General features: G+C 52.3%; 11 protein-coding genes across 11 annotated transcripts; 8 read left to right on the forward strand and 3 right to left on the reverse strand.

Moving 5' to 3' along the window:
• Positions 1-1,984: 1,984 nt before the first annotated feature.
• NCU07909 (hydrolase) lies at positions 1,985-5,226 on the forward strand (the record flags this gene model as incomplete). The annotated part of the gene is made up of 2 exons (XM_957332.3): positions 1,985-3,974; positions 4,025-5,226. The coding sequence occupies 2 exons, from the start codon at positions 1,985-1,987 to the stop codon at positions 5,188-5,190; spliced, it is 3,156 nt and encodes a 1,051-aa protein (XP_962425.3). The 3' UTR covers positions 5,191-5,226.
• Positions 5,227-5,965: 739 nt separating this feature from the next.
• On the reverse strand, positions 5,966-7,523 carry NCU07908 (hypothetical protein). Its single transcript, XM_957331.3, has 2 exons — positions 7,395-7,523; positions 5,966-7,287 (listed from the first exon to the last, which is right to left on the reverse strand). Exon 2 carries the CDS (start codon positions 7,233-7,235, stop codon positions 6,408-6,410), a length of 828 nt encoding a protein of 275 aa, XP_962424.1. The 5' UTR covers positions 7,236-7,287; positions 7,395-7,523; the 3' UTR covers positions 5,966-6,407.
• Positions 7,524-8,761: 1,238 nt separating this feature from the next.
• Positions 8,762-10,249, forward strand: NCU07907 (hypothetical protein). The gene has a single exon (XM_957330.2). It carries the CDS (start codon positions 8,854-8,856, stop codon positions 9,895-9,897), a length of 1,044 nt encoding a protein of 347 aa, XP_962423.1. The 5' UTR covers positions 8,762-8,853; the 3' UTR covers positions 9,898-10,249.
• Positions 10,250-10,314: 65 nt separating this feature from the next.
• On the forward strand, positions 10,315-11,570 carry NCU07906 (methyltransferase). Its single transcript, XM_957329.2, has one exon. The coding sequence runs from the start codon at positions 10,421-10,423 to the stop codon at positions 11,195-11,197; it is 777 nt and encodes a 258-aa protein (XP_962422.1). The 5' UTR covers positions 10,315-10,420; the 3' UTR covers positions 11,198-11,570.
• A 1,197-nt stretch (positions 11,571-12,767) lies between these two features.
• On the forward strand, positions 12,768-15,111 carry NCU07905 (hypothetical protein; the record flags this gene model as incomplete). Its single annotated transcript, XM_957328.3, has 3 exons — positions 12,768-13,065; positions 13,128-13,344; positions 13,410-15,111. 3 exons carry the CDS (start codon positions 12,768-12,770, stop codon positions 14,932-14,934), a joined length of 2,040 nt encoding a protein of 679 aa, XP_962421.2. The 3' UTR covers positions 14,935-15,111.
• A 161-nt stretch (positions 15,112-15,272) lies between these two features.
• Positions 15,273-16,957, reverse strand: NCU07904 (short chain dehydrogenase/reductase). The gene is made up of 4 exons (XM_957327.3): positions 16,821-16,957; positions 16,639-16,691; positions 16,368-16,536; positions 15,273-16,246 (listed from the first exon to the last, which is right to left on the reverse strand). Exons 1-4 carry the CDS (start codon positions 16,862-16,864, stop codon positions 15,604-15,606), a joined length of 909 nt encoding a protein of 302 aa, XP_962420.1. The 5' UTR covers positions 16,865-16,957; the 3' UTR covers positions 15,273-15,603.
• A 143-nt stretch (positions 16,958-17,100) lies between these two features.
• NCU16756 (hypothetical protein) lies at positions 17,101-18,242 on the forward strand. The gene has a single exon (XM_011396069.1). It carries the CDS (start codon positions 17,407-17,409, stop codon positions 18,238-18,240), a length of 834 nt encoding a protein of 277 aa, XP_011394371.1. The 5' UTR covers positions 17,101-17,406; the 3' UTR covers positions 18,241-18,242.
• A 277-nt stretch (positions 18,243-18,519) lies between these two features.
• NCU16757 (H/ACA ribonucleoprotein complex subunit 1) lies at positions 18,520-20,710 on the forward strand. Its single transcript, XM_011396070.1, has 3 exons — positions 18,520-18,758; positions 18,925-19,124; positions 19,190-20,710. Exons 1-3 carry the CDS (start codon positions 18,701-18,703, stop codon positions 19,592-19,594), a joined length of 663 nt encoding a protein of 220 aa, XP_011394372.1. The 5' UTR covers positions 18,520-18,700; the 3' UTR covers positions 19,595-20,710.
• A 72-nt stretch (positions 20,711-20,782) lies between these two features.
• Positions 20,783-21,852, forward strand: NCU07902 (hypothetical protein; the record flags this gene model as incomplete). The annotated part of the gene is made up of 3 exons (XM_957325.1): positions 20,783-21,338; positions 21,483-21,555; positions 21,729-21,852. The coding sequence occupies 3 exons, from the start codon at positions 20,783-20,785 to the stop codon at positions 21,850-21,852; spliced, it is 753 nt and encodes a 250-aa protein (XP_962418.1).
• A 1,093-nt stretch (positions 21,853-22,945) lies between these two features.
• Positions 22,946-25,399, reverse strand: NCU07901 (hypothetical protein). The gene is made up of 6 exons (XM_957324.2): positions 25,276-25,399; positions 25,124-25,206; positions 24,987-25,061; positions 24,745-24,923; positions 23,707-24,685; positions 22,946-23,636 (listed from the first exon to the last, which is right to left on the reverse strand). Exons 2-6 carry the CDS (start codon positions 25,167-25,169, stop codon positions 23,065-23,067), a joined length of 1,851 nt encoding a protein of 616 aa, XP_962417.2. The 5' UTR covers positions 25,170-25,206; positions 25,276-25,399; the 3' UTR covers positions 22,946-23,064.
• A 322-nt stretch (positions 25,400-25,721) lies between these two features.
• Positions 25,722-27,002, forward strand: NCU07900 (hypothetical protein; the record flags this gene model as incomplete). Its single annotated transcript, XM_957323.2, has 1 exon — positions 25,722-27,002. Exon 1 carries the CDS (start codon positions 25,863-25,865, stop codon positions 27,000-27,002), a length of 1,140 nt encoding a protein of 379 aa, XP_962416.1. The 5' UTR covers positions 25,722-25,862.
• Positions 27,003-27,045: the final 43 nt, after the last annotated feature.

Consider the following 27,045-nt stretch of genomic DNA (forward strand, 5'->3'; position numbering starts at 1 on the left):
GGTGATTGGAGGCCGATTGGAGGTTGCTGGGTCAAAGTTGACAAAAAAGGGAAGGGAATATTCAGGGGCAGCACGTTGTTCAGTGGAGGGATCAGGGCACGGCAGTGCAGCCAAAAGAGACAGGGAAAGGAACTGAAGACATTGAAAATGGATGCAGGTGATGAGGGGTCGGTGCGCTAAGATATTGAAGGCAAGACTGTGCCAGTCCCTGCATCTCTTTTTTTCCCAGATGGGAATCTTCCCCGGTGGTGTTTCCAGATCCAATTTCCATGGTGGTTGTTAGGGAATTGAATGGTGGGTTGGGGGGCAGCACTAACAGAGTGACAACTGGGGCAAAGGAGATCGGGGCTTCCACTTCCTTGGCCCTCATGTTTCTCCAGGTTGCTGTGGCGCTGCGCCTTTTGGGGACTTTGGAACTTGGGAGTGGGAGCTCTTGCTGCACCACCTCCACTCAACCGAACCTGCATGTGAGTACTGTGAAGAGTCCTCCGTGTCAGCCTCTTTTCATCACTTCCGTTAATCTGAGCTGCCACTTATCCCAGTCACCGACCTAGCATCGTTCCCTTGAAGACCACAGATCCTCATCTTGCATTTTCTTTGCCTCTCTCTCTCCATCCAGACATCCCGTTTGATGGATGACTGATGTCCTTGTTCCCAAGTTGACGGGAGTTGCGCAAAGTCTTCACAACCACAAGCACAAGCACGGGCACAAGCATTAGGTCCATTTCCAGGTCCCCACCATCACTGGCGCTATCAACGGTACCTGCAGCAGCATTGCAGCAACTGGGGCATCTGGAGTAACCTTGGAAATCTTGGGAATCCTGGAACCGAGAAGCATTCGAAATCATTGGAGCGCATTGCAGCGCATGAAAGAGTTTGGAGGGTCACAACGGGGACATGACAAGCAGCACCAATGCCACCTTGGATCATCTTTTTGTACAGGACCCTCCTGGTCACAATCCCAGATACATACATATCGCGAATTGCGCCCAATACGTACCTATCAGTACATACCTCTACTCTTTTTGCATCTTTTCCCCCTTGTGTGAGGGAAGTGACCAGTCCGGGATTAGGGTTCATAGATTTCTACATGTGTCCGGGGTCGTTGTTCAGATTCGGCGAGACTCGAACTCCTCTCTTTTTTGGGCTTCCTTGTCGGCCTTGGGACCCGGCACTTCAGTTTGGTTTCTTTTTTTTTTTTTCATCTTGCCGCGTCTCATCTCATTTCTTTTTCCAGCCTCTTTTTTTCCCACCCTTCTATCGCCGTCTGTCGATATTGATGTGGTCTGAGGAGGAACGAATCCAGAGATTTTGCGCCTACCGATCTACCTACCTACCTACCTTTTCCTCGCCCTCACTTCCGCTTTGCCCGTTCGACATACTGTACCAACCACATCGACGCAACTACCACAGCCAGTCTACCTAATATCATATCTCGCTACGATACTCGCTCGGTGCTTCCGACTTGGCTTTACGAGACAGCAACACTTTTCTAACTCTTAATATTTATTTATCTAATACCCTCTCGGTGGCAGTATCAACACAGTCAACTTGTGACTTTTGCGACGACTCGATCTCGATTGGTCCCTACCATAGCCAGCCAAAAAGAAGTTTGCCATTCCATCCCACCTCATCGGTCCAACCCAATACTTGCTTGGACGTACCTGCAGACGCAAAGTTGATTGCTTGCAGCTTATGCCGCCCAGCGACGTGCAGCGGGAGAAGGTCATGGTCCAGAAAACCGGGAGTACAAGCACCACCACAACTACGAGAGGGACTGGTTGCCAAGATCGACGAACCACACAACGACTCTAAGACATTCCAATATAACGCACGACTCGGTACCTACACACGGCCGCTCCCCAGCTAGGAGAAGTTAGCTTGGAGGCTCGACGTCCCCAGCCGCCCGCCATAATCTAAGCAAACTCGGGAACCGCCATTCTCGTCGTCGTCAACCCTTCAGTAACTTGAACTACCTAGCATAATGGAGCAGCAGCAATTGCCCGAGCCGGCTACCTACCTGGCGGCAGCACCTCCTATCCCCCGACGATCCCGCGAACGAGACCGCATCCGAAACCTCGCTGATCAGCAGGACGAGAATAAGAAAGTCGAGACGGAAAAGAAAACAAGTGGACTTACGTGGAGGCAAACTTTGGAAAACCACCGGAGAGATCCCAACCGAACGCCCGAACGAAAAGACAAAGACCCACGCACCGACCACGCGTCCGCCGCCGCCGCCAGCATAGCAGCCAGCTTAGCAGCCAGCGCCAACAACGCCAACCACAACCGAGACAGGGATCCCAACCAACCAATTCAAACCGCCTCTCCTGAGGTCATCTCGTCCCTCATCACATCCCTCTCCTCCATATCACGCCCGCTGAGCACCCATTTCGAGTCGCCCTTCTATCTCGAGTCCATAGGCCCCAACAGCCCCATCGACCTGTCCTTCAACTCCTCCCCAACCGCCAAATCGGGTTCGTTCGGTGTCGACTACGGCGCATTCTCTAAGCCCTCCGAAACTCAGTGGCAGCACCAAGATGTCCCCGTAGACCAGGCCACTGCAAGCCCTCCCGTTGTCCGGACCGGTAGATCTCGTCCCACATCCAAGATATCCGTGTCCTCCAAGGGCCCAAAATCACCAAAGAGCCCCGCACACACGCGCGAACCCTCCGGCTTTAGGAGCTTGCTCTCGCGCGGTAGCAGCAGCGCACTGTCGCGATCATCGAGCAAGGCATCCCTTGCGTCCGGCGTCGAAAGCATTGGCAAGCTGAGCATCGAACGAGGAAGCGAACCAGTTTCGCCCGTGGGCACCGACCCCAAACCATTGCGCCGACAGAAATCCGCCGATAGCTGGAATTGGAGGACAGCAGGTCGCAGTCAGCGCGGGTTGATGTACATGAGCAGTAAGGAGAGATTACGCGAACAAGAAATCGAAAAGAGGACGAGCGTTATTGGTATTTCGGCACTAGTTGCAAGTTCATTCACAGGACTGGTTGGAACGGGCACAACAAGCGGCAGCTCGACCCCCCGTCTCGATCCGTTGTCGGTGGAGAGTATTATCAGCGAGGAACCAGGCAGCGATATCCCTTCTACACCCAAGTTGCCGACGGACTGGGAACCTCCAAGCGGCTTTGGGAGCTCCCCGCCAGGTATTCCCACCAGGGAGTCATCGTTGAGGAGGTCACAGAAACACAAGCGGTCGTCTACCAGGACGTCGCGCAAGTCGATACGGGAAAGCGACACTGGCGCGAACGACACCATTCACGAACTTGAAGAGCACCCCAGCGAGCTCCCCGAGCCACGCACCGAAAAACCGCAACGACGCCAAAGAAAGATGCTGGACCCTTTACGCCTCTCTGCAGACTTACACATGAAACCAGTATTATCCACACCTACAGTCAACATGTTCCCAGAAACCGAAACCGACGAAGTTGCACCCTCTCCCGCAATCGCCCAGTCACGCCCACAGGATCGCGATGCAGATCCAAAATCGAAACGAAGATCAGCCTTTTTGAACCCAGATTCTTTGGTTGGCAACGGTGATAGCAACGGGAATTCAGATAATAAGAACAAGCGGGCTAGCAGTAAGCTTAAACGACTCTCCGACGCTATTATACCTGGAAATCCTGACAAATCTTCTTCGACAGAGGGAATTGGACCGCATGTTACATACGAGAGGCCAAAAAGCGCAGACAGCATCGACGACACGGTCGAGGCTTACCTATGTAGTCCCCGACTAAGCCAGAAGATCCGGCATCCGCAGACAGGTCGCGTAATCAGCTTCAGCGAAGTGGGCGATCCCAACGGGAGTGCCGTTTTCTGCTGTGTGGGCATGGGTCTGACGAGGTATATTACCGCGTTTTACGACGAGCTGGCCTTGACGTTGAAGCTCCGGATGATTACCCCTGATAGACCTGGAGTGGGTGATAGTGAGCCGTATAGTGATGGTAACACGACGCCACTGGGCTGGCCTGGTATGTTTTGCTCTCATGCTATTCGAGTGTCAAATGCTAATTCTCGACAGATGACGTCTATGCCATATGTCAAGCTCTCAAAATTACAAAGTTCTCCATCCTCGCCCACTCCGCTGGCGCCATCTACGCCTTAGCAACCGCGCTACGCATGCCTCAACACATTAGAGGAAAGATCCATCTACTCGCGCCTTGGATTCCCCCATCCCAAATTAACGTCATCGGAGGTGGTTCTCAGAACCCTCTACCACCGACCAACGCCATCCCTACCAGCCAAAAAATCCTAAGAGCACTACCAACACCCATCCTCAAAGTCGCTAACAGCAACTTTATGGCCGCCACCAGCTCCAGCATCACCTCCTCCCTACCCAAACAAAAACGCGCCAAGCGCGACAAGAAGAAGGACAAATCTTCTTCGTTAGGCATAATAGAAAACAAAGACTCCGACCGGCCCGCCACCTCCTCCGGCATCATCAGTACCGAACCAAGCGGCGCAGACGAAGATATGGACCGCATCCGCCCCACCATCACCAACAGCAACAAGGGCATCGGCGGCGGCAGCCACCGTCACCGGCACACCCGCTCCAAATCCTCCAACCTCGCCGGCGTCGACGAACACAACAACAACCACTCCCGCCACTCCACCTCGGGCGGCCTCTCAGACGCCGACGTCGCTGCCGCTTTGGCGCTAGCCGAGCGCGAACGTCAACAACAATACGACCACCGCCTCACGCACGCCATTTGGCAATTAGCTACCACGGGCGCCAACCCGGCCGTGGACCTCTTGGTCTGCTTGGAGCGTCGGCACACCATTGGGTTTCGCTACGTGGACATTGCCCGCCCTGTCGTGATCCACCACGGTAGTCGCGATACGAGAGTACCTGTCGAAAACGTCAAGTGGCTAGGGAAAATGATGAGGCGGTGCGAGGTACGCATTCTAGAAGGCGAAGGTCACGGACTCATGGCTAGCGCGCAGGTGATGGCGGGCGTGTTGATGGAGATCAGTAAAGAGTGGGAGGACTGGGGGCGGGTGACGGGGCAGAACCCGGGGGTGTTGAGTGAGAGGGGTGGAGCGATGGGGACGGGGAAAGGGGATGGGAGTGGGGCCAATGGGGGTAAACATGGGCATGGTCATAGGAGGGGCACGATGGATCGGTTGGGGATGAGTATGGGGATGAGTTTTGGACTGGGAGGAGGAGGAGGTCCGAAGGACACGTAGTGAGCGAGCCTGCTGAGCTCTTTCGTTGTTTTCCAACGTCTCTTTTTGGTTGGTTTAGTTCCGGTTGGATATCTGCTGGAAAGAGGGGACGGTGGATGGTCATGGTCATTTGGTCATATGGTCATATGGCCGGGATTTCGTTGTTGTTGTTGTCTTTTTTTTTTTTTTTTGCTTATTTGTTTTTTTGGATCATCATTGGGGCTTGGGGGGGCGATCTTCTCCATCTTTTTGCATTAACGGCTTTTTCTTTTCTTTTTCTTTTTCTTTTCTTTTCTCGATCATCATCATACGACTGTTACGCAACGTCAGCAGCACTTTCACACACACACACACATATATATATCATGATGTCCTTCTTATGGTTTTTTTTCTTCTTCTTTTCTCTTTTTTTTATCTCCTCTTTTCATCCTTATCACTTGATATCCACCTCATCATCTTTTCAAGATACTGGCATATTTCAGCTCCGCGGGGGTAATTTCTTCCAGTAGTCGATTGATTTGTTTGTTTAAAGGCAGGAAGGTTGGGGGGAATCTAACAAAAACTCTTTGTTTGTGTACTATACTAGTGATAATGTCCAATTTGGTAATGCGAGCGCGGTCGAAGGGAGCTAGAATAGGATAGGATAGGATAGGATAGGATAGGATATTGGGAAGGGCTGGACCAGGTGGTGGTGGAAGAGGCAAAGGGAATACAACTAGAGCTGGACATTGTCGCAATGCGATCACTGTCTTGAATTGTCACCAAACTGCTTCGCCTTCTCTCGTTTCTCTGTCGTCTTCGTGATTTTATTGATTGGTTTGTTTGATGTTTGTTTTAGCCAAAGGTGTCTTTGGGGTATCAATCTATTTCTTAGCTGCTTAAAGTGAGTAATGCGTCTCTTTCTGTCTTTTTTCTAACCATCACGATTCATGCACTAAACCATTCGCATATTCTTAGGTAGCTTCGCCCACAGAAGCACGAAAACGGATAGCTTCCCAGGGATAATAGCCTCCCGCAGGTCGACAAAAGATACCCAACACCAAGACCTTGTCGTGCATCTGTCCCAATTCATAAACAAGCAACATCTGTGACATGCCCCATTTCCCCATGTCTTTACATGAATCGCATGTAACCATAACAAGGCGACCAATTGATCTCACCAGCCATCATGTCATTCCCTATCAATACGCTGCACCACTCTCCATCCTTGCATGTTCTCCCTCTGAGGCTTCTCGGTCTCATTCCTGCGGCGCAGTCCAAGTCACCTTCATCTTGTCCTTCTTCCGGCTCTTCCCCGTCACCCGTCTCAAAAACCTCTTAATCGCCCGCCTCACCGCCCGTGGGAACTTCCTCACCCTCTTCGAGAGTTTGGAAGAAGTCGACCTGCCCGATCTCCTTGACGAGATCGTAGTACTAGTGTGGGCTCGCTTGTTGGTTACCGGGACGGGCAAGCTATGGTCGGTGGTGCCGGCGGTGAAACCGCCGTTGGCGCTGACCGTGCCGTCTAGGCCGTGGTTGCTATGCATGGCATGGGGAGGGTGAGGATGAGGATGAAAGGAGTTCGAGTTGGGATTGGTTCGGGAGTGAAGATGAGGTTGGGGTGTAGACGAATCGGAGCGGATGGTGGAAGGGGTGGATGAATCTGAGGGTGAGGGTTCGCTAACGATGTGGGAGGGATCTTCGAAGGGGTTGGTTGCGTTTTCTCCGCTGGAGGAAGCGATGGGAGCCGTGTGAGCAGTGGAGTAGGTATTGGATGTGGATGTTGTTGAGCGTTTGTGGCAGAGTTTGTTGCTGTTGCTGTCCAAGAGGTTGTGAGGATGTTTGTGGTTCATGTTGTTTGGACACGAGGAGGATGATTGCTGCTGGTGGTAGTCACCGTCGTCGTCAGAGTAGGTGCAGGAGCCGTTTATTTTGAGGTTCTTCATGAGGTTGGTGCGAGCAGGGCTGCTCTGGGTGTGGTCCTGGGTCCCGGAGCCAGAGGCGATGACGAGAGGCTCGGTGTCCGAGGGTCTTCGTTGCAGAGCAGGAGAACGGTGAGGAGTGCGAGATTGGGAGCGAAGGAACATGAGGCGTTTGCGGAGTTGTTTCTCTTCGATGGGGGTAAGCTCTTCGGTTTCCCTTTGCAAGATGTGAGCGGGGTGAGTCGTGATCGGTTAGATGGCAAATAGCTAGACTCGGAGGTCAGCGGAAAGGGTCATAAGAGGGTGCTTGAATCCGGGACATACAGATATGGGTTTAGGAGGAAAGACCAGGGCGTACTAGGGAATATTGGAGCAGACAAGTGATTGATTTATCGATGATTGGGTAGGGTGGTGGCTGTTATAGGAAGGTTGGGCACAATGATCGTATCAAAGACAAGGCGAGGAATTCAGACATGATGGATGAAAATGTAGAAGAGGAGTTCGTCCAAAGCAAGCGGGTTAACTTGGATTTGAGCGAGGGAGGGAAACATGATCGGGAAAGAGTATTCTCTTCGCGCCTTCTTCAACTTTATGCTCCGTCGGGTCCGTTCTCATTTCCAAGAAGGGAAGGTTCGTTGGGAAGACTGATAGCAGACGGCAGGTACCTCCAAGCCGGAGCGAACTGGCGTCACGGAGCGGGGAGCCACAACTTGGAACACTGCAAGGGAAAGTTCTCGCTGATGGGCAGTCTCTCTCCCGCTTCCGTCAGACACCCGCTTATGCGTTCCTTCATCCACTGCTTTGATCAGTGATCAGGAAGAGATAACAGAGGTACAGCTTTGCAACAAAGGTAACAATCTCTTACAACACTTCAGGATTCTCCCATGCGTCAAACAAACGCACACATACAAGTCCGTCTTTCTGACTCGATTGCAGACCACCAATCCTCTGGGAGCCACTCGTTATTGAGTTGTCCATCTACCATGAGATCCACGAGGTTTATGTTCTTGGGGCTCACACGACACCCGAGTTGCCTACTGAGCGCTCGGCGTATCAAGTTGCCGGGACTGTGCCAGAAGAACCTTTTCATCACTCAGTCAATGGCGCCCCTTGGTCACCAGTCGACACATTTGAATTCTTCACAACAACGGTATAGATCCCAACCGACCGGAATCTGGGGCCGTGGACGGAAAGTCATCTATTTAGGAGGGTTTTTCTCTTTGATCAAGAATTACCGCCTGATCCCTCTTGTATTGCCTGAGTGTTTGACAACGAAAGAGATGTAATGTGCTAGATGTTGATAGACTGTATGAGAGTGTGTAATGTTTTGTATGAAAGTGGAAGGTAAGTACAAAACCTGTCGTCGTCGGGCATCAAAAACATATCCCCCCTTCCCATCGGCAGCCACTCTTGCATTCGCATTGATCCAACGACGATATTGGCAACTCAGAATATGGCTGAGCAGTAGCTGCCGTTGTTATATTTCTCAGAAACTTTATCTTTGCAATCGAGCCATCTCTTGGATCACAAAGCTTTACAAACTGGTGAAGGATTCAGGGGCTTGGTAAACAATCATCACGAGGGTTAGGGTAAATGGCTGTGTGTGATGGCGGAGGCCGGCTAGCGCCGCATATCGGAGGGATCAGCTCGGCAACCCCTCATGCATCTCACCCAAGTCATCGACTTGCACCAAACATTCCACCACTACGTTCATTTCACTCTCAAACACTCTCAATCGAGAGCCTGAACATCAAAGCTGATCAGAAAAAGAAAACCCGCAACCATGGCCCCCGAACAAAAAAGCGACATCTCAATCCGCCACTCCATCCGCTGGATCCCCAGCTCCTCTCCTTCCTCCAGCAGCGACACTTCCCCACCTTCGGAGCCAACCTCAACCATTGTCCTCACCTCTCCCAGCGGCCGCTTCGTCGATCTGCGTATTTTCAAAGAAGATCCTTCCTCGCCCAACCACACCTCCGTTTTCATCAATCTCAACTCCCACACTGGGTCCGAAACCGAAGCCGACGAGGCCAAAACTCTCCCCCTCTCCCGCCTGGACTGGGCCATAGCCGGCACTTCCACGCACACCTCCACCCGCCCTACCATCGGTTATTATGGGCAAAAATTGATTCTGCCTGATGGGCGCACGGTCAATGGGACGACCGCGGATTTGAAGAGCGGGAAGCACCCGTATATGAGGGGAAGATGGACGCATTGGGTTGATTCTAGGGTTTTGCACGCTGAGGAGAAAATCAGTGCTGAGGCGGGGGATAATGGGTCAAGTACCGATGAGGCGGCGGCTGATGAGGGGGATATGTACCGGATTCCTGGCGAGGGTAATGAGAAGCTTGCGTTGGAAAAGGGGAGGATGGTTAACCCCGAGAGTGGGCAAGAGGAGGAGTATGAGGAGGTTTGGGTACCGGATGAGGAAGGGGTGGCGGAGCCTCCGTATGTGGATTGTGTTGTGTGGGAGTTGGATGATAAGTTGAAGAATAAGAAGGGGAGGGTTGTGAAGGTGGGAAGGTGGGCTCAGGGGATTTCGAGGAGGGGAAATGAGTTGTTGTGTGAGCGGTGGAAGTGGGTGGGTGGTGAGAATGAACAGAGTGGATGGAGGTTGGAGGCGAGAGTTAAGGGTTATGTGGGTGGCGAGGAGAAACGGAAAGTGGATGAGAAGGATGGGAGTTACCTGGATGAACCCCTGGTGTTTCCGAGGGCGCTCATTGATGATATGATCAGCGTGGGAGAGGCAGGAAATACGAAGGAAGTTGGGGACGCGGTCAAAGAAAGTAACGGTGATGTGTGGACGCTGGTGGAGTGGTGTCCTTGAAAGGCTGATGATCTGTTTATATGTGTGGTATTACCTTGAGGCAGAAAGGGGTATACTATTTGGTGGTATAGGGAATTATTACCATTTTGGGGGTTTCTTCTACGATGGTAATAATGATACTTTGTCTTACAGCTGCCTCCTCTGGACGGCAACCAACCATGAATACCGTACAGAAAATTACGGATTACACCATCTCATGCATCATTGCATCCCTCATCCAATGTCTGGGCTTTATCTTAAGGTATCAACTGCTCAGCATCTTCAAAGCCGAAAAACAATACATCCCCAATGACGCTTATTCTAGGAGGTTTACATCCATGGAGGCAGGAGAGGGGGTTTGATACGCTAGTTACATGCTACCCAATAGATCGCTTAGTAATATACTCCTTCTCCAACTTCCCCTCCTTTCATCTTGACGACTTAATAAGACTTTAACATTCTCAAACTCAAACTCAACCACAGCCATAATTTCAACTCCAATTTCAGCCTTAGACCCACAACACCAACTACTCACCTACCCACCATGGCATCCTCAACCGCCACTACAACCACTGACCCAATCATCACCGGCACCGGCAACGCCCGTTTCAACGCCGACGCTGCCAACTGGGACTCCAACCCATCCATCCAACTCGCCACCTCCCTAGCCTTCGAATCCTACCTTTCCCGCTTGCCTTCTCCCTCAGAACTATCATCTTTCAACGTCCTCGAAATCGGCTGCGGCACTGGCTTGCTATCTCTCCTTCTCGCGCCCCACATCCGCTCCCTCACAGCCGTTGACGCGGCGGAGGGTATGATCGACGTTCTCACTCACAAGTTATCGCCTGGCGGTACCTATGAGCAAGTGAAGAATGTCCGGCCAGTTGCAGCACTGCTCGAGGACCCGGAAGACCCTATCATCAAAATCGATCCCGTTACGGGGGAGGCGTGGGAGGGCAAGTTCGATTTGGTCATATCGCATCTGGTGTTGCACCACGTTGCTGATCTGACGGCGCTGTTCAAAACCATTTATGGTACCCTGAAACCCGGCACTGGTAGGGTGGTGACGACGGACTTTGAGAATTTCGGTCCGGAAGCGAGGAAGTTTCATCCGGAGGCTAAGATGGATGGGGTGGAGAGGCATGGGATTACCAAGGAGGAAATGGAGGAGATACTGAAGGGGGTGGGGTTTGAGGAGGTTAAAGTTGAGAGGGGGTTTGTACTGCAGAAGAGGGTGGAGAGTGAGCCAGGGAAGGGGGATATGGAGAAGGGACCGGTGATGGAGTTTCCTTTTTTGGTTTGTGAGGGGAGGAGGGTTTGAGTGTGGTTGAATATGTTGGGAAGGCGTTATGGAAAGGGTTCGCTTTTGGGATGATTTGGGACGGGATGCACTTTCTTCACAGTGCTAAGAATCTGAGTGGTTTCTGGGTCGGTGTGGAACTGTCAGCTTGGGATCTTGAAAAAGATGGTAGAGGTTTGTCGGACCTTAGTTCCCGTTTAACTTCGCCAAAGGACGCTTCAAGTCCATCAATATGGTCTTGCTGGGTTCTCGTGGTACTGAAGTTGAGAGTCAGCGTCAACAAAGGGTCATGTTTGATATAATTGGTATGAGAATGAAGGATTACATGAGGAGAAATGTCAACTGGATGGTGTTCAGATGTTGGAATTGTGTCTCAATCGCGGCCACGGCACCCATTACTGCAAGCTTCGATTAGCAGTCCCCTCGGTGGGGAGAGGAAGGTACCAGGTAGGTTAGGTATGTTACCGTCAGGTCGATTATACCACCACCAGTAATGCTTTTTGCTGTATGTGTCAAGCGCATTTCTTGCTTTTTGATGATGTTGTTTAATCTTTTCAAGGGTCATGAGAAAGTCGATTTTACTCTGACTGCCTTCCCAGTCCGAGTGCGCCTCTCTGTCGAGTTTCTCGAAGTGGTATTCTATCTCACGAATGTGATTTTCTCTCGCCTGTAACTTTTCTCGTATGTCTTCAATTTCCCTTTCCGCGCTGTGTGTTGTAGACAGGAAGGTAACAACAAGTGTGAGAAGTCCAAGAGCGAATGTCAACAAGCCAACCACATTGCTGATAGTGGATAAAGGACTGTCGCCTTGGTCATCGGACATCTTGTATTTCTGGTGAGGATGGCCTTGCCTGGAGGGTTCGGCAGGTTCAGCGGCGCCGAAAAATAAAATAGGTTTAGGCCTGATACAAATTCCTGTCATAGGACCGCAAGAGCCGCCAAAGTGCCTCTGCGAGAGATATGAAAGGTGTGCCTAGTATGTCAAAGGCCCTAGTTTACGAATTACGGAATTCTAGACAACGAAGATTATGAGAAACGCCCTTGTAGGCTCATTGCCGTCCAGATTCGGTTGACATATGCATGGACACTCTTCTCGGCCACCCTTAGCTGGAGGCATCCATCGGAGCATTCCAGTTACAATGCCTGGGTGGGGCTGTGTACCTAGTACTACCATTAGCAGTTGCCTTCTTCGCTCACCGGTAGAATGCTGTGTAATGGGAGGTGTCGCAGTCGTCCCCCATCATTATTAAAGCCCTGTACTACTCCAGTCTGAGGGCCTATCTCGCTTTCCCGAGTCGTTCTTTCTGACAAGCAAGCAACTACGGCAATCTTCCCAATGCTTCGCCTCTTCCTTGATACGTTACCATGAATACCAGGCTCAATACTACGCCTTTGAATGATTCAGTTATGATATCGAACATCTGTCTCCACGGTGTGACCATCAACAAGGCTCAGCTATGGGCAGCCCGTGTCTGAGGGGCCCCGACCTATATGGACTCAATCTCCCCAGCGCACCGCCAGCTGAACCATCATCGCTTGGTTACGAATCAACTCCCGTCCTCATGTCCACCACACCTCCTCAAAGCCCATAATGTCTGTCGAAAAGATGATTAAGCTGACTCGAAGTGATGACCAGTCGATTACTGTCACTTTCGGAACCGATACTTTTACAATTGCCTTCTTCGAAGTCCCCAGGGTTAGCGACAATGCAGAACGTCGCTTCCAGCGTGTTCGCGAGCCACGGGCAGACGTTAATGAGACCAAAGAGACGAACACTCCAGGGCCCCACAACTTTCCCTTCACTATATACGGTTCCCCAACAGAAGATGATGCCAAAGACAAGAAGAAGGAGAAGCAGGGAAGCGGAAGCCACTTCCTTGCCATCAAAGGTAAGTTATCCCTCTCAGTTCAACGCTGATAGCACTATATTAAGGAATACCTTAATTTACAGATGACAAGGCCTTCGCAATTCGCATAGTTGGAGACTGCAAGGAGTCTGCTTTCAAGGTCAAGGTCAGAGTGGGGGGTGTGAATGTTCTCCAGCACACCACATTTGGGAGGAAGAGTCAAGACTACTTCGTCGTCTCCGAGCAGAAATGGATTTGGGGAAAGCAAGTCGGCAAGGATACTGCACGTCAATTTCGTGTTCTCCGTCGTGGAAGAGAGAGGTATGTCTCATTGCCCGTCACGATCCGGATCGAGTTCCCTTCTGACATGTTGTGACCCTCTGTAGACTGTCTCTCCGGTACCAGCTCCGGAATAACAACATTAAGAAAGAAGTCGAGATTAAAATCACTTCCCGCCGTCTAGCTCTGCCAACCGGCTCAAGCAGTTATTTCCCGCCAGCCTCTACAGGTATGACTTCGGCCGGTCCGGACTTTGGTGGTTTGTGCGCCACGCATATTCCTGTTATCACTAGAGGTATGCTACGTTGTATCATGCTACAGCAAGTTCATCATTCAACACCACCGCCATCTTTATTTGACGCAGATCATTTCAAACACTTATCCTCCGACGATAAGGCGCCAACACCGCAGGTAGCCTTTCAAGAACTTCCTTCCAATAACGCGGGTTTGTCAACCCCCGACAGCCATGGCATAGTACCACCGGGATCACCGCTACTGACAACCTCCCACGAACCGGATTCCGAAGACTTCTTGGTTGACGAGGAGTTTTTCGACACAATGCCCTACGGCGATACCACGCCAGCATCGCTGCAAGGATTGCCTCAAGCACCCCAAATCCATAGGTTTGGGCCGCCATCTCGCGCAGACCCTACAGAGGTTGTCATCTCTTCATCCAGCGATGATACGCCAAGTAGCTCACAATCACAACAAATCAGTCAAGCCCCTGCTTCCAATGATACCGATTCATCCAACTCCTCCTTACAGTACATGTCCGGAGTCCCGACCATAAGCTACAGGCCGTCACTACCAGCACGAGCGGAATCGGTGCTACGACCACCAGCAGGAGTGGAATTAGTATCACTACCACCATCACTGGTATCAGAAACACGGGTACATAGCCAGGCAATAATTATAGATGTAACACCACAACCCGCCAGCAATCAAGAAAGCATCCACTCTGACCTCGAAGAGGACATGCTTCCGCACCAGATGGTCGTTGGAACTGGCGGTCTAATCGAGCAAATCGTCTGCCCGGACAAACACCCCGAATTGATTGACGGTGAAACCGTGACACTCAAGTTCAAAATCGTCGACGACCCACGATACCTGCCAAAACACCTGCAGAATCTGGCAGAACCAGAAGAAACAGCTGTAGGAGGCATGCGTATTCGTGGAACCGGACCTGGTGGAAACTACCACGAGGTGCCAAACCCGCCTACAGGAACCTTTCGAGCTCTCGCGCCGGTTGTTACGGATCCGGATGGGTTGAGACGGGATATCAGGTCGCCTATGGAGATGGAGCTGAGCGTTGATGGGCATGGGGAGCCGCTGGAGCCGCCGGAAGATTCGGGGGATGGGTCGGTGGGAGAGCGGGATGAGGGGGGCAGGGCGACAGATGATGGAGGAGATGATGGCGATGCAAGAGGGTTCCAGGTGCTTTGGGGAGAGGCCGAAAATCAGCCACGGGGTTTGATGAATGACATACGGATGAAGAAAAAGAGGAGGGAACAACGGAAGCGAGGTGGGGTGGGGATGATGGCTGAGAAGCGAGAGGAGCCAAAAAGTGAGCGGAGTTCGAGATGGCGGAGGTTTGTTGATGCGTTGAGGCGAGTTTTGACTTTGGCTCGGTAAAGTCCAGGTTGTCTGGTTTCTTGTGATGATAAACTGGCAGTGACTGAGCACAAGTTCTGAATGAAGAGACCAGTCATAACATTGGTGGACATGCTCTGGAACTTTGTCCACTGCGTCTTCAGGGTAACAATTCCAGGCACTACTCATTTTCTTTCGAGAATGACACTTCCATCGAATAATTTGAAATACGCGCGCAAACTCCACCCGCTCTTTGATTCTTTGTTCCTCGAACATCACAATCTTTCGCGCTGAAGAAGCCGAACTGTCAAGAGGTCGAAAGAGCTATCTTAGGTGACGAGGTTAATAATGTTCACGGCCGCGGAAAACACTGCTGTCCTGTGAATTGTTTGACATGCTTGTGATTATCGTTGAGTATGGCAGGTGCTAGGCCGTTGATAGACTGGAAAGAATTTGTTCAAAGTAACACTCATGTCTAAATGATATAGGTCGGTTCGAGGTCATGGAATAGATAACGGGATAAAGGCTCCGGCAGCTGAGCGCGTACGAATACCCCCTTGAGACAAAAATCGCTCGCTGTAAGGCTGAATCAACCCGCCACGGGTCAGCTAAAGTACTCACCCATTGATTCCCAACATGCCTTCTGCAGATATCAAGCCACCGACCACAAACAACCAAAGTAGTGCCTCCACTGCCTCATCCCCCCTTCGCTCAGTTCAGCTTCTTCTGCGCCTCCTCCTGCGCCAACACCCGCTCCAACACATTCATCTTGAACATGCGATACATGACCAAATCCAACAACCAGTCCCCAAAGAAGGTACCAGCCCAAACGAGTCTCGCCCATCCACCCGCCCAGAAGTAATCCGCCCTGCCAAACCAGCTCCTCAAAATTAGCGGGGCTTCACCCTTCAGCGCATTCCTCACCAGCTTTCTCGCATACTCCTCCGTGCCCACCGTCGCGTTATTCTGCGAAAACGTCAAGCGGCGCTCAAAGAACTCCTTGACGCGCATGTAGAGGCTGTTCTCGGGCAGGGTGCGGTGCGTCTTGGAGGCAATTTGGGACCGGACGGTGCCCGTCATGGTGGTCATGACGCGCACGCCAAAGGGCTTGAGTTCCAAGCGCAAGGTGCGCGAGTACGAGACCACGGCGCCCTTGGTGGCGCAGTAGACGCTCCCAAAGACATAAGGGGTGATGGCGGCGAGAGAGGCAATGTTGATGATGAGCCCGCGGGCGGCGATGAGTTGGTCGGCGAAGGCTTTGCACATGGCCATTACGCCAAAGACGTTGGTCTCGAAGGTCTCGCGGACGTCGTCGAGGTCGATGTCGGTGGCGGGGTGGGTGTGGGTGCGGCCGCTGGTTGAAGGGGGGGGGGTGAGGGTTAGTAGGGATAGATGGTGGATGGATAAACATCAAAGGGAAAAGGGGGAAAGTAAACAATGGGGGACCGTGTGGCAGCATGAGGAACAGAACGTACGCGTTGTTGATGAGAATGTCAAGCTTGCCGCCGGTGATTTGGGCAACCTCCTCGTGGCAGGTCTTGATGCTCTCGGCGTTGGTGACGTCGAGGGCGAGGGTACTCATGCCCATGTCGGCCATCTCGGCCAAGACGGCTGGGTTGCGGGCCGTTGCGATGACATGGACGCCTTCATGGTGAAATTGTTAGTATTTTGTTTGATGGAATTCGATCTGAAAGCAACAGGCGGGATGCTTTGTAACTCCGGCTACGGGTAACTGTCGGTACACACCTTGCTTGTGAAACTCGAGGCAGAGGGCATGACCGATGCCGCCTGGCGTGCAGCTGTTATAAGATAATGTCAGCGATTTGCTATCAGGAATCCATTGATGTGTTGGACAATTGGAGGGCCTAGAATAGAGGGCATGTCACAGACAACTCTTGTAAGGCAAATTGACAGCGCAATAAACTTACCCAGTGATCAAGACGGTCTTTTGTCCAGGAAGAGGGCCAGTCATTTCTGTTTTTGACTGATAGGATGTTGATGTTGTATGGTGGTGAGATCTGAATTTGAGGACTGGGCTTTCGCTTTGTTTGGGTGAATTGCCCCGCTAACAAAGTCGGAGGAGACATGCCGAGGCTTGTGAAACCATGCAATTCAAGGGTTAGGGTCGTATTGGCTCAGTCCCTTCTTTCATTTCACCTACCTTATCCAATATCGGGCTATCTTTGAAAATGTTGCGTTAAAAGCATGTTGGGATGATGGTAGGTAGGCTAGAGCAGGATACAAAGCCTAAAGCCAGCCAATATCAGGAGATTGTAAGAGGGGGAACGGCAAGTAATATCTCTGTGGTAAAGTGCCCCTCGCAGAATTAATCAGTGCCCTCCATTTATCCACAGCAGGCCTACTCATGAAACGGGGTCGAGGATGAAGACTCGGCAGAAGCTATCGGCTCCTGGAAGTGAGTACTTAAGCACTCAGCCGAGCATCGTGAACCAAAGTTGTCCATGGCCGAAACAGCTACTCTAATCACAGCCAAGCACCTACCTTCACATCACGATGCTGTCCAGATCTGCCAAAGACACGGTCTGGTTCACCGTTGTCTGCTTCCTTGCACTCATTACTTCTGTTTTCGCGAAATGTACCCGGGAGGGACTGCTAGCAGCAGCCAACAGTTATGTAGACGCCTTCTCCGCCGGCAGACTTGACGGCCTCCAACTCACCTTGAGCAACTTTGCCTACCAGGAAAACAACAAGGCAGCCGACATCAAGCGCGGCATCCTCAGCCAGTCGCACAACATCAGCCTCAACCGATCAACGGCCGACACCATTGCCTGCGCCAGCTACACCATGATCATCTCATTGGCGAGCGGTTCCAACTCCAAGCCCTATGTCACGGCAACCCAGATCCGTCATCCAGCCGATGGAGACACATCAACCATCTCATCTATCGACACCATCGCTGCCACGACGGGGTCCTTGTTCTTCAACGCCCAAAAGACGTTCGGGTACATCCAGAAGGAGAACTGGGGCGTCATTGAGACGGCGGCGAATCGGCCAAGTCGAGAACTGTTGAGAAAGGTCGGGGATGCTTATCTCGACATGTGGACGGATGCAAAGGCGGCTGATAGTATTCCATGGGGGGCCGACTGTGAACGCGTTGAAGGATCGCAGTATACCAGACCGTGTGGTGTTCAGTTACCGAGAGGAGGCAGTTCAAAGCGCAACGGAAATCGGCGATATGTCATCGATGAGGTGATGGGTTCGGTTGACGTGCTGTGCTCGTTTGATGCGCTGGGGAATATGCCGGATAGCCATGAGATCCGGGTCGAGGGCGGTGAGGTCAAGTATGTCCATACGATTACGGTAATTTCAGAGCGTCGTGTAGTGTGATGAGGCGAACAGCTGCTGTACTTGAAGCTGCAAAATGCATCGATGAAGTCGGAAAGTGTTCCCGTCAAACTGTTACAGGGCTGCACAAAGTGATGTCGAAATCCCCACATTCGCGTTTCTTAGGGCCCCGGGCACGGACCCACAGCCCACAGCAGCCACTAACCCTGGTCCATCCACAATTCGCATTGAGCCAATGCGCCGCCAGGAACCGTTTGAAAATGGGACTGGCTTAGGTGGGGTGGTGGACATCTGCAGACGATTGCCGGCCGGGAAAAATTGCTACTCTTTCAGTCTTCCAGGAACACGGAAAAATTTCAATTGTCTGCGCCGGCGAAACGATCATTGTCAACATCTCACTCCGAACCCGACGGTCCTCCAATTCACTGACGCGCGAGGAGACGCAAGACGCACCCTTGCCGTATTCCCATTTCAACAAACAACCCAATCCAACCAACAAATCATGTCTTTCAGAGGTCGTGGAGGAGGTGGTGACCGCGGTGGCCGTGGCGGCTTCAGAGGTACGCCGCATTATTCTTCTATTATCAACCGTTATCGCACACCTTGATGTCGTCGCCTTGGTCGCACTTTGCCGTCAACCATTGGCGCCACTCAGGGCGATTTACCTTTTCACCCATACTTCTTCCCCAATGTTCAATGACAACTAACATAGATATCCTACAACAGGCGGCCGTGGTGGCTTCGGTCAGCGCGACGATGGTCCCCCCGCCCAGGTTCTCGAGCTCGGCACCTTCGAGCACGCCGTCGAGGGCGAGATGTTCTACAAGTCCACCAACCCCAAGATCCCCCATTTCAACGCTCAGGTCTTCCTTGAGAACAAGACCCCCATCGGCAAGATCGATGAGGTTCTCGGTCCTCTCAACCAGGTGCGCACTTCCCTCCGAAACATGAACCATAGCACATCAAATTAACACTCCTCTCCTTCTTTCAGGTTTACTTCACCGTCAAGCCCCAAACCGGCATCGTCGCTACTTCCTTCAAGCCCGGCGACAAGGTCTTCGTCGGCTCCGAGAAGCTCCTCCCTCTCGAGCGTTTCCTCCCCAAGCCCAAGGTTCTCGGCGCCCCCAAGGTGAAGAAGGCTGGCCGTGGTGGTGCTGGTGGTCGTGGCGGTCCCAGAGGCGGTGCCCGCGGTGGCGGCCGTGGCGGCTTCTCCTCTCGCGGCGGCGGCGGTGGCTTCTCTCGCGGTGGTGGTGGTGGCTTCTCCCGCGGCGGCGGTGGTGGTTTCAGCAGGGGCGGCGGTCGCGGTGGCAGCGGCGGCTTCTCGAGGGGTGGTGGTGGCCGTGGTGGCGGCGGTTTCTCCCGCGGTGGCGGCCGCGGTGGTCGTGGTGGCTACTAAGCGGTTGCGAAGGAGTGACGACGACGACGACGACGAAGACACCAACCAGTGGTGCTGCTGCTGGCGCTGCTTGGAAAGGAAAGGGAGCGGAAGAAAGACTTGTTGCTTTACCAGGTTCTTGGGTTTTGTTAAACATGGTCCTCAAAATGGCTATGGCTTGTGGCGTTATGGAAGGGACAAATTCTTTCTGCCGCATCAGGAGGGTTCGGCAAGTTGTGTTTTTATCTCTGTAGGCATCTCTCGGTTTTCTCTGTCTGCTAATTTCGGTTTCTTTGGACTACAACACATCAAACTGAGCGCATCTGGATCTGGCTTCACAAGCCTTCACGTTGACGGTGGATGAAATTGGGGCATTAAAATGTCCTTGGCACAGGCACCAGGTCATGTTCGGACAGACAGCTATGTGTCCGGTCACTTGCGTACAATCAAGGGCAGTACCCAGTTGTATACGTCACCGCCGCCGTCGAATGGGATCCTCAAAGATGCACGACATCCTCCTGAACCTCGGGTTGGACTGGATTTCGGTAGCCTAGCTGGGTAAGCAGAGGCCCCAGTCCAATATGATCGACCATGCAGCAACCACACATCGACCGCATATCGAGCGCCAACCCGTCAGATATAGCACCGACTGAACCCCAAGCATCAACGGCCCGCAACTGACCCCTTCGAACGACGAACCTCTCGCAACCCGAAACCTCTTCTTCGTCTTCACCCACTCCGTCCGAGGTGTTCCTACCCATCATTCTTCCAACGCCGCAACTTCCACAACACCCCTCGCGAAAAAGAATCAAGAATTGTCGAGCCTCTTCGTGCCTATTTCCGCCGACTATGCGCACAACAGGTCACGAGCCGTTACCAATGTACCCAGACAGCAGCGCATGGTTGTCCGCCTCCCCGTCTTTCCGGCATTTTGCCATTGGCTTGAGTGGCTGCTTGGGTCATTATGGCTTGTGACTCTAAAGGGCCCGTGCAGGCTGCGGTCCGTGTGGACTGAGGTTGACCCGTGGTGGTGGACTGTTAGTTCCGGCGCATGTCCTTGTAACCTTGTTCAGCGATAGCCGTATATAGATCAAAACGCAACTCGACCTTCCCCTAACGATGTCAATTGTTGAGGCCCCTTCACTAACTCGTTCCTCCATATCATTACATCATTTGCATGCATAGGTATCATCTCTCCAGGATTGCAATATGGCTGACGACTCTGAGCCTCAGGACAGCAAACTCTCCACAGCCGCAAACATTGTCGGCCTCCTCACTTTCACACTTGCGGCGCTCAATCTGGTGATTGTCCGAGTTCTACAAAACGAAAGAAGCATAGTCAACCAACTCCGGAAAAGGGGGTGGAGGAATTCTCTCAATGCCTTGGAACAAAAGATACGTTACATTCGGCTCTTTAATCCATCTTTCGTGGGCTTTGGAAGAGACCAAATCCATGCCGGCCATGCATCCGGAGAAAGGTCCGACCTGGAAGACAAGCAGCCAGAAGAACGGTTAAGCGAGATTTACAAAGATGTTCAGACTTGTTACGACCAGGGAAAGGTCAACGTCAACGAAACAGAAGCTATTGAGAACCATCTCGCCGAACAGATTAGCCCTGCTGGCTACGCAAGAGCTACGAAACGGTTAATCTCGCACTGGGATGTGGAGGGCTTTTACGAGGCGTCAATGTCGGTCTGGAAACAACTTTACAATCGGAGAGAAGCGCGAGAGGCTGCGGGCAAACTGGAGGAAAATTACCAGGAGTGTAAGTGCACTTGAGTGTTGTCTTTTTGCTCTGGGGAAAAAAGAGAAAGACCAAAATATAAAAGATAACAACAAAAGAGAGAAAAGAATGCCGTCCAAGATTGAAGTTCAGAGTTTATGACTGATACCAAAAAAAATCATCCAGTGTCCTCCATCGTGGCTGATGTGGACTCACACATCTTGCTTATACAGGGGCTCAAGATACTACAGCTACAAAGGTAATCCTTACCTCTAAGTACCTACCTGCCTACCCACCTCATTCATCTCAAACATAAGTTGTCATTTGCATCTAGTTTTCAATGAGCCCTGAGCCTGTTTTTTTTTGTTCTCTTTTTTTTCTTCTTTTTTTTCGTTTCTTGTGGGACAACTTCTAACATTGGACTCTGCCAAGCACCATCGACCGTCAAGCGCAAGCAGTCAGCGAACTGGAGAACGTCAAAAAGACTCTCGAGGGAACACCACCACCAGCACCAGCTTCTAAGCCAGATGGAGGAGGATCATCTTCATCGTCCTAGTTCTCGTGGCCAACCAATACGTAGGTATCGATCCGGCCTTTCTCGGAGTGCAAGCAGCTAGCCGGGATGCATCAGGAGTCTATAAGAGAGAGAGAGAAATATGGAGGAAGAAAAAGGATGTCCGATGTACGGAGTTGAGCAGTTATGATGTTATAAGACGCAGTAGCTCTTTGGACGAAGAAATGGAGAGAAAAGATCCCCCCTGTTAAGGAGTATAGATAAGTCCAAGTAGTGCCAGCAGCCTGTGAGACCGGGGAGCGTGCAGTAAAGCAAGCAAAAGATACTATTACCACCTATTATACCTATTTCCACTTGTGTTACTAGTGTCTGATCGTGGTGATATGGATGTCGGGTGCCTTGATTGAGTAAACTGAACCTGGTCCGGTCTGGCTGGGACGTCCTAGCTGGTAGCAGCTACAACGGATGTCTGTTAAAGTCAGCTTGCTTTCAGCGACTGGTTACCGCTTCGTAGCGGGTACTGTGCTAACACTACCTTACTCTCCGGTGCTAGTGGTGGAGACCGGTGGCCCAACCGCACCCTGCCGTGCACCACCCCCCCCCTATGGCCGCTGTAAATAAAAGCCGCTACAGAGATACCTCTAACCAAGTACTTTGAAGAATTTATTGCATCTGTCCTCATCTTCTTACTTGTCTAAATCAAAGAAAACTTGTGTAAATAGTTTCAGAATATGCGTTCTTAGGAGAGAGCCAAAACAGACCGGTTTGTTATTATTGGGCGGGAATATGCAAGTGAGTGTCTGTTAAGGTATACTTCCTCCCGGGTACCCCACCATTCCTCTTCGCAGAATACCGTACCGGGCCTGCGTATACGCTGGCGACCTAACGCTTTGCGTTCTTGAGCCGACAGCCTGTTGCATAGACCTAGGTAGTGATCGTTGGGAATCTCCCTTCTTTCTTAATCATTGGGGTATTAGAGAAAGTCATATATTGAATAGAAGCTACCTAGGTATCGATAAGAAAGCGTCTATGCTAGATGTTTTATCGATTAGCTTCGGCTTCCCCCAACAGCACTTGAAAAATGGCGTTTTGTACGTACCGGAGGTCATAGGTGTCATGAAGGTTTGGAAGAGTTCCTCACACTGTTGTGATTGATGAGTAGGTATAGAGGACGAAAGCTACAGCGATGGCATTAAAACTATTTTTGCTTTGCCACTTCCGTACACTACCTACATTCTTCTACCTACCTGTACTTTAAAGATTCAAGAACTTCTTTGGAATAGGAACACGCACCGCTCGAATAAACTCGGCGAATCCTTTGCCCAGCGCGTCCAGCAGACGAGAGCTGCTGACTCCTCTACCCAGGGGACCGTAGACGACAAAATGCACGGCCTTGATAAGCGGCATCTCGACGCGCTCCACAAAGTACCAGTCCTTCCAGTCGGTGCCCATAAGGTCCTGCATCTTCTTGCGGGTCATGAACGAGCGTAACCAGTCCCACTCCTCTGCGGTGTGCACCAAGATGCCAATATTGACGTTGGCACCCTTGTCCCCCGAGCGGGCGAGCGCGATGTCCCCGAGCGGGCGGTCAACGGTGGGGCCGAAGCTCGCCAAGTCCACCGGATTGGACGTCTCGTAGTTGTCGCGCGCGGCGAGGCGCTCGGTCTTTTGCGGCGGGCCAACGACAAGCTTCTTTACTTTGTGGGTCGAGGGGTCGATGATGATATTGATGCTCTCTTCAAGCTCTTTCTGCTCGACAATGGCTGGGCAGTAGGCGTTGAAGGGGATCGGCCGGAGCTGGCGCATGTCGAGAGTGCTGTGCATGCCTAAAGATTTCGTCAACAAGACAGGTAGGTAGGTCTATCTGGTTTGGACTATTACTAGGTTGTATCTTACCCGCGAAATGGGCCATGCCATTGTACGTCCAGGCCTGTGCGAGCTTGCCGAGCGTGGCGGCATCCTTGGCCTGTGCAAAGATGCGGAGAGACGTTGTCGACTCGAGCTGGCACCGAGGGTTCTCCGCAGGGACGCCTATCCGCTGGAAGTCAAGCGTGTCGAACTGCTCGAGCAGGCCCCATTCCTGCAACTTGGAGCGGACCTGCGCCTCTTGAAGCTCGTACTTCTTCGCTGTGGCGTAGCCCGTCGCGTTGATGGTGATCTCGCACTGGAAGCCTCCCTTGTAGAAGACGGCAAACTTGGTGGTCGGAGGCGGCGGGTATCCTTTGACACCGCTGACGTGAACACGGTTCTTGGACTCTTCCTTGACCTGGATGTGGGTGATGTCGGCCTTTACATCGCTGTTCAGGTAGATGTTGCCCTGAAGCTCGTACAGCAGCTGGCACTTGACGGTATCCTCCGTGACAAAGCCCGGCAAAGCCTCGTGCTTGGTGACGACACATTCGCCCTTGGAGTCAATCTCGACAATCGGCAAGCCGAGGTTGAGCAGATCTTTGATGTCGTACTTGTAGAAGCCAGCAAAGTTGGCGCCGGTAACGTATGTAGAGCATTCGATTAGGTGTCCCGCGATCAGAGACCCGGCGAGTTCGTCGTAGGCCGAGTCTGGCCAGCCATGCCACCAGGCTGCGGCGGCCATGACGGGCGAGGCGTCTGAGACACGGCCGCAGATGATAATATCTGCCCCCTCCTCCAGGCCGCGCTTGATCGCACGGATGCCGAGATATGCGTTGGCGGAGACAACCATGTTGCTGCCGGGACTCTTCAAGAAGTCTTTAGTGCCTTGGACGAGTGTGACCTCAGGGTTCTCCGCGTCCAAGTGCTTTAGACGCTCTTGCTTGTCAATAAGCTCATGAACGCGTGGTAGCAAGTCGTCGCCCTCAACATAGGCTACCTTCAAGTTCAGCTTCTTCTCTTGAACCTGAAATCCAGCTTTTGTTAGGGAATGCAGTGTCAAGCGCAGTTAGGTACCTATCTTACTAGATTGTGGGTCTTCTCGGCTAGTCCGCGCGGGTTCAGGCATCCTCCGTTGATGATGACCTTGATCCTCTTCTCCTTGAGGATCTCGACTGACTTGCAAAGGCCGTCCCACGCGGTCGGCATCCACCCAGGGTGCTGCCCATTCCTGTAGGCCTCGGCGTCATTGGCCATATTAAGCTCTTGAAGTAAAGGATCAGCGTTGGCTTGTTGAGATGCGATTCAGCGAAACCATCCAAGCTTACCGGCCAGGTAGTCACCCGTGATGAAGTCGACCTCGCCGTACTTGGCTTGGTTGTACATATGGTCGCCCGGGTCGGCTGTCAACAAGCAAAGCCGTTAGCCATCTCTTCTCGCTGAAGCACAGCTTGGCTCCTCTCACTCAGAGCGCCCGAGCAATTAGCGATGCGGACAGGTCGTTTCGCCATGGTTATCGGGGGATAGCGTAACAAGGTGGTACGAAAACTAGGTAGTAGAGTTGGTTACTTTGCAGTCATTACCTCACTGGGCACGGAGCGCCCTGTATGTTTATACCTGTTTTACGGGAATCATGTCTCGGACAGCCAGCCGGAAGGCGACCTCATCACATCCTCTCCTCTCCTCTAGGTAGAGGTAACCTAGCGAGCCTAGGTACCTGACGGCGCGCCAAAGGTGATGTGCCTCGCGTATCCCAAGCAGCTGACACCACAGTTGGCGACACCAACTGGCACCATGCCGATGACGCACGGCGAGTAAGTAGTCTGGGCCGACGAGTGACGAGTCAGCGGTTGTGGGCGTTCCAGATTTCCGCTTGTTGATCCGTTTCCCATACAAAACAAGCCCTGTTGTTGATTTGCGGTGAAATAGTTAATTGATGTTAAGGAGTTTGCTGGCAACCTGGGTTAAGCACTAGCGCTTGGCGCCAAGACCTTTTGTTGCAGGAGGAAGATGGGGCGGGTCCTTTACATACGATATACATATATACCGTATATATATATAACCGCTGACTCGTCTCAGGGGCGACAAGTATCAGTACCTCTACCATTTTCTCCACGCCTGCTACCTGTAGAGGTCTTGCCGGCCTGCGAATTGATGTCCCGTCACGATTGCCCGCAATAGCACTTTGTCTTGTCCTTTGCGATATGAATGATTCCGGCAACCCCGACCATAGCCTAGCCCCGGCAGTGACCGCCTCCCGGGCCAGGACTTCCCCCCCGCGTGCCCGCAAATCAGTCGGCTCGCTCGACAAGAAACGCGAGCGTGACCGGCGTGCCCAGCAGAACCTGCGCACCAAGCGCCTAGAGCGCATCCAAGAGCTCGAGCAGCGCATAGTGATGCTCGACGACAAAGTGCGGAAGTACCATTACATTTGTGACCGCCTGTCCCAGGAGAACAAACTCCTGCGCACGCGTCAAAATGACATCCGGCACTTGGTCGCTTCCTGGGGTCCCGAAGACGGCCTCTTCCTGGAACCGAGCTTTAGCACCGAGGCTTCATTGGTGGGCGATACGGGCTTTCTAGGCGCTGTGCCTGAACCATGGCCCACCGCCGTCATCTCGGAGACCGAGTCGGCGGCCCAGGCCATGATGGAGTTCAGACGGGGCAGCCCAGAAGGGATGGCATTCTCACCGCCCGAGTTGCCGACGGATTCTGCAATTCCTCGCTGGAGCATGACGCCCTTCCACGATGATGACGATGCTATCATGACCGACTGCTTCAGGCTCTGGCTGCAGAGGCCAGACTTGGTCGAGTCGTCTCCGGAGTCTCCCACGCCGCTGGAACTCCTTTACGGGTCTAAACGCAACTTTCTGGCAGACGTGATACACCAAGCCTTACGGAAATGCCCTTACCTGGACCCTGAGCGACTGGCCGTCGGTTGGTTGTGCTACTACTTCATCAAGTGGATGATATGTCCGACCGAAGCGGCCTACTTACGCCTGCAGCCATGGCAGCTGCCTGTCGAGGAGCAACTGCAGAAGAAGCATCCTTACTTCATCGACCTGCTGTGGTTTCCTGGCCTACGGGCCAACATGATTAACAAGCAGCACCAATATGACCTCGCGGATGCCTTCGCTCTCTTGACTTGTTGCGCCAAGGTGCGGTGGCCATGGGGCAAGAACTTCCTCGAACCTGGCGAGGACGGCCAGTTCCGGATGGTGCCAGAGTTCTATGACACCTTCACAAGGATCGAGGGATGGGGCCTAACAGACGAGCTCATAATGCGGTACCCGGCGATTGTGGACGGGTTAGATATTGAGTCGATACGCTTCCGGATTGCCTGAGAATTCTTTTAAAGTCGACTGTCTTGAAATACCAACTGGAGTT

Source organism: Neurospora crassa, linkage group IV (genome assembly GCF_000182925.2).
Source record: "Neurospora crassa OR74A linkage group IV, whole genome shotgun sequence".
Classification (NCBI taxonomy): domain Eukaryota; kingdom Fungi; phylum Ascomycota; class Sordariomycetes; order Sordariales; family Sordariaceae; genus Neurospora; species Neurospora crassa.

What these genes read in the sequence shown, in the direction of transcription:
- NCU16757 (XM_011396070.1), top strand. Translation starts at nt 18,701, where the DNA reads ATGTCTTTCAGAGGTCGTGGAGGAGGTGGTGACCGCGGTGGCCGTGGC. An exon ending in TGGCCGTGGCGGCTTCAGAG is followed by an intron (nt 18,759 to 18,924) that starts GTACGCCGCATT and finishes ATCCTACAACAG; the next exon opens with GCGGCCGTGGTGGCTTCGGT. An exon ending in TTCTCGGTCCTCTCAACCAG is followed by an intron (nt 19,125 to 19,189) that starts GTGCGCACTTCC and finishes TCCTTCTTTCAG; the next exon opens with GTTTACTTCACCGTCAAGCC.
- NCU07906 (XM_957329.2), top strand. Translation starts at nt 10,421, where the DNA reads ATGGCATCCTCAACCGCCACTACAACCACTGACCCAATCATCACCGGC.
- NCU07908 (XM_957331.3), bottom strand. Translation starts at nt 7,235, where the DNA reads ATGTTCCTTCGCTCCCAATCTCGCACTCCTCACCGTTCTCCTGCTCTG.
- NCU07901 (XM_957324.2), bottom strand. Translation starts at nt 25,169, where the DNA reads ATGGCGAAACGACCTGTCCGCATCGCTAATTGCTCGGGCGCTCTGA. An exon ending in CCGAGAAGACCCACAATCTA is followed by an intron (nt 24,686 to 24,744) that starts GTAAGATAGGTA and finishes GCTGGATTTCAG; the next exon opens with GTTCAAGAGAAGAAGCTGAA. An exon ending in TGGCATGGCCCATTTCGCGG is followed by an intron (nt 23,637 to 23,706) that starts GTAAGATACAAC and finishes CGAAATCTTTAG; the next exon opens with GCATGCACAGCACTCTCGAC.
- NCU16756 (XM_011396069.1), top strand. Translation starts at nt 17,407, where the DNA reads ATGCTGTCCAGATCTGCCAAAGACACGGTCTGGTTCACCGTTGTCTGC.
- NCU07904 (XM_957327.3), bottom strand. Translation starts at nt 16,864, where the DNA reads ATGACTGGCCCTCTTCCTGGACAAAAGACCGTCTTGATCACTGG. An exon ending in CCTCGAGTTTCACAAGCAAG is followed by an intron (nt 16,537 to 16,638) that starts GTGTGTACCGAC and finishes TTCACCATGAAG; the next exon opens with GCGTCCATGTCATCGCAACG. An exon ending in GACATTCTCATCAACAACGC is followed by an intron (nt 16,247 to 16,367) that starts GTACGTTCTGTT and finishes CCCTTCAACCAG; the next exon opens with CGGCCGCACCCACACCCACC.
- NCU07907 (XM_957330.2), top strand. Translation starts at nt 8,854, where the DNA reads ATGGCCCCCGAACAAAAAAGCGACATCTCAATCCGCCACTCCATCCGC.